The sequence below is a fragment of the Rhinichthys klamathensis genome, unplaced genomic scaffold (assembly GCF_029890125.1).
Source record: "Rhinichthys klamathensis goyatoka isolate OS25496 unplaced genomic scaffold, OSU_Roscu_1.1 h1tg000316l_1, whole genome shotgun sequence".
Lineage (NCBI taxonomy): Eukaryota > Metazoa > Chordata > Actinopteri > Cypriniformes > Leuciscidae > Rhinichthys > Rhinichthys klamathensis.
The window spans coordinates 71350-79137 of record NW_026606833.1 but is presented as its reverse complement, the minus strand read 5'-3'; the positions used below and the strand labels follow the sequence as shown (position 1 = coordinate 79137).

At 39.7% G+C, this 7788-nt stretch overlaps 1 protein-coding gene across 1 annotated transcript; it reads left to right on the top strand.

Annotated features, from left to right (window-relative positions):
- The first annotated feature begins 650 nt into the window (after positions 1-650).
- Positions 651-7442, top strand: chrna10a (cholinergic receptor, nicotinic, alpha 10a). Its single transcript, XM_056271335.1, has 5 exons — positions 651-812; positions 1581-1726; positions 2239-2393; positions 4252-4784; positions 6696-7442. Exons 1-5 carry the CDS (start codon positions 752-754, stop codon positions 7400-7402), a joined length of 1602 nt encoding a protein of 533 aa, XP_056127310.1. The 5' UTR covers positions 651-751; the 3' UTR covers positions 7403-7442.
- The last annotated feature ends 346 nt before the right edge of the window (positions 7443-7788 follow it).

Here is a 7788-nt window from a genome sequence, read left to right as displayed (position 1 = left end):
CCAATTCGACCATTTACAATTACATTTGTTCAAATATATCTGATCAGGTAAAATACACATGCTTCCTTCCTTCTAACATAAAGACGACACGATAATAAAAAAGCTTCAGTTTGTTGTGGTAATACGAGGTTCTCCAGTTTAAATATGAGCAAATACTGCCATCCCGTGGATATATTTGGAAACACAACTCATGTAAACCTGCTTAAACTGCTTGATAGTTAACAGCTGGTTTTATTCAAGTCTGGCCCTCACAAATCTGCAATCAAAATAAACCATGAAATTAGTGAGATGTTGCGAGGCCATCTGACAGCCATCATTTTGAGCATGAAAAAAAGTTTGAAATAGTTTATTTATCTAGTTAGGGCAGCGAAGCAATGCTTATTTTAGCTGAATAATGACACTATTGTCTTCTGCAGTATATATATATATATATATATATATATATATATATATATATATATATATATATATATACTGCAGGAGAGGATACAATAGTATATATATATATATAAATATAACTCAATTTCAGCAAAAAGTGGGAATTATCTTTATACTGTATATAATACGGTATCAAATACAGTGATGCACAGAGCCTGGATTACACATGTGCTCTGTTTGGAGGATTACACGGTTTAGTGTCTGTGCTTTATTGACTTTCATGCAGCAGCTGTCCTCTATAGTTGACCGGACTAGATCTCCAATGAATCAAATATCTATTCACCTGTCATTTTATGCCCCATAGCCAATTAAGATGACTGTCAAGAATGTTCAATGTTTTGCCTTTTTTGTCTTCTGCTTGACGCTCACACCAGGTAATACACTCTTACATATCGATCTGTCTTTGTGCTGTTGTCGGTGTCTGTTCGCATCTGTTGTGGCATTTTTAGCCATTAGGTCTTAAATCTTCTAAAAATTATAAGCAAATTCATGTTTTATATAAAATAGGCCTATGTGTCGGATGTTTGGTCAAAAGGCTGATGCATCATTTTCCATTTACTGTATTGATTCCCAACACTTAATGATTTTTATATATCCCGTGTGTTGTCAACTCATTGTCAATCCAACATGATAATCCTTTCTGTAAATCTTTTTTTAGAGCTTTATCGAAATGACAAAGCAGTTGCAAACATCTGGCAAAGTCCATATCTGTGTGTGTGTCTAATGTTCTCATGGTTTCACTAACTTTTTAAATAATCCTTTTCCTCTCGCGCAGGAATTTAACAATGCACTATATAACCTCATATAGTGAGAGACCATGCTGTAGGCTTCTGGGGCATGTTGTCACAGGGGGTCAAAGTGTGTTTCATGAACTATATACTTTCATTTCTGGCAAATAATGGTGTAAATATTCAATAGCAGTATATCGACCAGATTTACTCAATCTCTTCTGATGTTGTATAGATTCAGATGGGTAATCTCTTCGCTCCACTCGTCCTTATTAAGCCATCTGTCATGCGGACATGTGTTATCCGTCACACAACTGCTGTCATGTGGCTCTGATTTATTCCTGTCCACATTATAAATGTCTGAGCATAAGAGATTTCTGAATCTGTAAAACGAATGTCTTTCTTTGATTCCAGTTTGCTGGAGTGCCAGTGGGAAATACGCCCAGAAACTCCTCAATGATTTATTTAGCAACTACACAAGTGCACTGAGGCCAGTGGAGGACACAGAAGACATCCTCAATGTCACGCTTCAGATCACCCTCTCTCAAATCATTGACATGGTAATCGGCCCCATAAAACCACACCCTGACAGAAATTAGGACACTGACTAGAGAACATGTTGCCAAACACAGATAGGCATCAGGAATGCTGAGCAATAAGTTATTCAGTAAGGAAATAAAGGAATTATAATTTCCAAAATAATTCCAAAATACTGTATATTTGATATGATATTTGGAGTACTATTGGCCAAATAAAGCATCTTTGTATATTAAAATATATTGCAATAGTTTATTTTTAAATTTCGTAGCCCATTTGTTGAGTTAGGGATGCCAAGTTTATTAAATCAACTGGTGAAGTGAAGATTTTAAATAACATCTATGCATGCCATTCAATTGAGATTGTAAACTGGCCAAATAGCTTTATGGAATTTTATTTGCCCATAAATTGACTTTGAAACACATTATTCAATTATGATGTTTTATTTTCTCTAAGGCAAGAAATAGCATTTTGAATGATTTATAATGTTTCATTGGACTAAAATCGCTGCATGACTGATCCGCATCTGTTCCAGGACGAGCGTAACCAGATTCTGACGGCGTATTTGTGGATACGGCAGGTGTGGGTTGACAAGTATCTCACCTGGAATAAGGATAACTATGACGGACTTGATACCATCCGTATACCTGGTAGTTATGTATGGAGACCTGATATAGTCCTATATAACAAGTAGGTCGGATTGGTATCGGGTTTGAGTTTTTTATGTACTCTTTCTTCTTTCTCCACATGGAGGCACAAGCTGAACACTTAATAAATGGATTTGTGGTTAAGTGTTTAGGAAATCGCCTGTTTCTGTTTTTTATGGCTCTAAGGTATATTGATAGGCAAGGTCATTTATTCCCAGTTAGAAAAAAACACCTTAAAATGGAGCAAACATTAATATTCAAGTATGATACAGCATAGTATCATTAGAGAATTTGGAGCACCTCTAACTGGAATGTATTAGTCAATATTGCAATATAGTCTTAGTACACTCTAAAAAATGCTGGGCTGTTTCAACCCAAATTTGGGTCAAATATGGACAAACCCAACTGGTCAATGGTCAACAATGGTTAAATGTGAGTCTGTTTGTGAGTTAATTCATTTTTGGGTGAACGATTCTCTTGATGGGTTTGTTTCGGGGGTTCAGGGGTATCTTTGTATCAGAGTATCTTTGAAATAGATGCCACAAAAAAGATCAACCATTGAAAAAAAAAAAAATGATGCGGTAGTCTATACACTCTGAAAAATGCTGGGTTGTTTCAACCCAAATGTGGGTCAAATATGGACAAACCCAAATGTTGGGTTAAAAATGTAATTAAAAAATTTACAATTGAAAGTGAAAGTTGGGTTAAAATTTAAAATTACATTTTAACCCAACATTTGGGTTTGTCCATATTTTACCCACATTTGGGTTGAAACAACCCAGCATTTTTCAGAGTGTATAGACTACCGCATCATTTTTTTTTTTTCAATGGTTGATCTTTTTTGTGGCATCTATTTCAAAGATACTCTGATACAAAGATACCCCTGAACCCCCGAAACAAACCAATCAAGAGAATCGTTCACCCAAAAATGAATTAACTCACAAACAGACTCACATTTAACCATTGTTGACCATTGACCAGTTGACCATTTTCAATGAATCAATTAATTCTGTTCACCAAACTGGTCTGAATGATTCATTCATTAATCAAATCAGTTTGGTGAACAGAATCAACTGATTCATTGAAAATATCCAACTTGAAAGATGGATTTGTTCATAAACACTGCAACTTTTTTTATTTCCACATGGATTTTCAGGAAATTCTTCACACAAAGCTAACGTATGGCTTCAGATGACTTGGCCTATAGTGCATGAGTTACCACTATTATGATGCTTTTGCATTCTTTGTAAAGCTTTAAATCTTACCTATATTCATTGTAATTTTATGAAAGAGTTTATTTTGTTTTTCATTTAAGAGAGAAAGTCAAACCGGTCTGGAACAACAATGAGGATGAATACACAGTGACAGAAAGTTTCTTTAAGGTTATAGAAGAAGAAAAAACATAAAACACAGAAACAATTACTCAAATCTTGTGCCTTCAGATTCTTTCTTGACCACTTTTATTTGCCATTTTCGGGAAACCTAATGACTACAGTGGCTATAAAAACTCCACACATTTGTTAAGACGGCAGCTTTTTTGGTAAAAAAAAAAAATGATAGTGAAGTTGGCAATGTAGAATATGACTATGGAAATGTTAGATGTAAACAGGTCGTGTGCTGCATTCATCCATGGACACTGACGCTGCGCATATGCAAATAAGAACATTAACCCAGAGTTAAGGAAAGTGCAACGTCAGTTTATAAATACCCAGGATTAATTGTTAACCCTGGCTAAATTATGAGCAATGCGAATGTGAAGAAAGATAACCCAGGATTCTGTTTACTCTGGGTTTAGTATGACCCAGGCAGGGTTAACTATTTCAAGTGTGAAACGGTCTTTTTTTTACAATGACCCCAATTACTCGACTGTTTACTCTAATAGCATATTCTGTTTCTTGTAGCGCTGATGATCACTTCACCAGCACTATGGACACCAATGTGGTGATACGCCATGACGGCCAGATCATGTGGGATGCTCCAGCCATCACCAAAAGCTCCTGTAAAGTGGATGTCTCGTTCTTCCCCTTTGATGCCCAGCAGTGCGGACTGACCTACGGGTCTTGGACTTACAATGGCAACCAGCTTGACATTTTGAACGCCATGGAGAGCGCGGATCTCGCAGACTTGGTCGACAATGTGGAATGGGAGGTGCTGGGAATGCCGGCCAAGAGAAACGTCATTCTGTATGGGTGCTGTGCAGATCCTTATCCGGACGTGACATACACTCTGAAACTGAAGAGAAGGGCCTCGTTTTACGTCTTCAACTTGCTCATTCCCTGCGTGATGATCTCATTCTTGGCTCCACTGGGCTTCTATCTGCCTGCAGACTCTGGGGAGAAAGTGTCACTGGGGGTTACTGTGATGCTGGCGCTCACCGTGTTTCAGCTGCTGGTGGCTGAGATCATGCCTCCCTCGGAGAATGTACCTCTTATAGGTGAATCACACCTGCTTGACAAGTTATAGATATGGTTAGAGTTTGTGTAAATACAACGTTTGAATAAGAAATGAGTAAAAAGGCAAAGCCAGTGTAAACCAGTATGGCTGTTCTGATGCTCGGTGCTCTGTAGTACCGGACAGAGGACAACAGTTCAAAGAGCGAGTGGGTTTGGGTGTGTGGGGTCCAAAGTGATTTTCTTAGCCCTTTTTCCTCACTCTGGAGGTGTAAAGATCTTGGAGGGTGTGCAAGGGGATCCAATAATCCTCTCAGCCATCCTGACTGTACATTGTAGTCTCTTGATGTCTATATTTGGTAGCTGAACCACAACAGACAGTTTTAGATGAGCAGAGGACAGACTCGATGACTGCGGAGTTGAACTGTTTCAGCAGCTTCTGTGGGAGGTTGAACTTCCTCATCTGACAAAGGAAGTACAACCTTTGCTGGGCCTTTTTCACTATGGAGTCTATATGAGTGTCCCACTTCAGGTCCTGAGAGACGGTGCAGTGATTTAGAACCTAAATGACTTCACTGCTTTCACAGTGCTGTTCATTATGATGAGTGGGGGGAGTGCTGGGGTGTTTCTCCTGAAGTCCACTATCATCTCCACTGTTTTGAGTGTGTTCAGCTCAAGGTTGTTATGACTGCACCAGACAGCCAGCTGTTCAACCTCCAGTCTGTAAACAAACTCATCACCTTTTTGTATAAGGCCGATGACTGTTGTGTCATCTGCAAACTTCAGGAGCTTGAGGGGTCTGAGGAGGACCCAGCAGGGGTCTAGTGATGTTCTTCAGGTAGGCCAGCACCAGTCTTTCAAATGACTTTATGACCACAGACGTGAGAGCGACAGGTATGTAGTCATTAAGTCCAGTGATTTGGGTTTTTTTGGCGACCGGAATGATAGTGGAGCATTTGAAGCAGCAGTGAACTTCACATTGCTCCAGTAATCTGTTGAAGATCTGTGTGAAGATTTGGGCGAGTTGGTCAGTGCAGACTTTTAAACAGGCAGTTGAAACATGGTCTGGGCCTGAAGCTTTCCTAGTATTCAGTTTTTTTTTGAAGACCTGGCTCATTTCAAACCTGCACTAAAACACATTCAGATCCTCAGTCATTTGTTGATTCTCCACCGATCATGGGAATGGTGACTTGTACTTGATGTTCCTCAGGCCTGTCCAGACTGACGCCGGGTCATTGGCTGAAAACTGTTTTATTTTTCTCCAGCTTTTAGCTACTTTTAGCCACGAGAGAGCTCAGCTCTCGCTGGATTCTTTTCTTAAGAGATTAGACTATTCTGCATCTCTCAGCTCATGCTTGTGCAAAGTAAGGGTTTCAATCGGCTGAGAGGAGCGCAGACGAATGTTATTCGCTTCTCACCCTGTACCACAGTATGTGGTGTCATAACTGCCAAAAGTTAGCAGTTTATGGCAAGGCATGTGTGGTTGCAGGTCTGGCCGCATGGGACTCTGCTGGTGACGGGATTTGTCTAATCTCCACTCAGCAATGCTGTTGGAGTATGATGCTCATTTCAATACTGTCTATAAGGAAGATCAGCAGTATCACTTCTTGCTTTCCCACTTCTTATAAACTTTATGCAATCGTACAGAATGGTTTCTCTCTGTAATGTGCTTAAAGCCGTGAGACACAACTGAAGAAGATGGGCTATTCCGCTGCTCGCGTCCCACTTTTTTGAACCCTTATCCTTCTTTTGGCAATGTACCTAAAATGACTAAAACAATCATTAATGGTACAGTTAGGGAACCAGACTCATTAAACTCTTACATATAACAGAGCCTACATATAATTCAACTGAATTGGTAAAATGTCATTCTTAACTTGTCAATCTAATTTAATCATGTATCGATTAAAAAAACGGACACTAAAAATTTCTGTACCTTGTCTTACATTCTACAGGAAAGTACTACATAGCCACGATGACCATGATCACTGCATCCACCGCCCTCACTATCTTTATTATGAACATCCATCACTGTGGCCCCGAGGCCAAACCAGTCCCAGATTGGGCGAAGAAATTCATCCTGCAGTACTTGGCCAGGATTTGCTTCGTCTACGAAGTCGGCGAGAACTGCATGACGCCGCAACCAGAGAAACCAGAGTCTCAACTACAGAAACCGCCTGACTCAAACTGCAACATGAATGGGCAAGCAGGGAAAGACGACTTTGTGTTCAAATTTGAGCAAGGTCAAGATGCCACATTTCCAAAACTCACAGAGGACACCGAAGACATGTCTCAGATCATGAGCCCGGCGTGCTCACTGGGAAAACACCCCACCTGTCGCTACGGCATGTGGAAGGAGGGAATGTTCATGAGCATGGATTGCGGCGATGGGGCGGCAGAGGTAGGGAAAGCCAGAGGAGGGGAAAGAGGGGATAGATGCAGAGATCATGATGGTGGCCTCAAAGTGCAGTGCAGGTGTGAGCAGCAGCATCTCATGAGGAATATCGAGTATGTCGCAAACTGTTACCGCGATCAGAGAGCTACGGCGAGAAGAACGGGCGAGTGGAAAAAGGTTGCCAAGGTTCTGGATCGATTCTTCATGTGGCTGTTTTTCATTATGGTTTTCTTCATGAGCCTGCTCATAATGGGGAAAGCCATATGACATGGAAGTGTTAGTGACTGAAATAAGGACACAACGTATCGCAAAACAAACCCAGACAGAATGATCAAAATGAAAATATTTTGCAATTAAGATACACAATATATTGTTTTTTGTTATTTTATTATGTGAGAAAGAAGAGAACATTGAGTGACACAAAACATGAAATTAGCACGGCAATGTAGGAAAGTTGTTGCCAGGGTCAAAAGTTAATTATGCAGTGTATAAATCAATACTTGAGAGTACTGCAATTGACCAATCAGAATCAAGTATACCAGAGAGCCGGTTAACCCTAGTGCGTCCTAATGGACATTTTCTTTTCTTTTTCAGTTTTGTTTTTTGATAATTTTGGCACAAGTGTGTATTTTTATTGGAATTAACTATTTCAA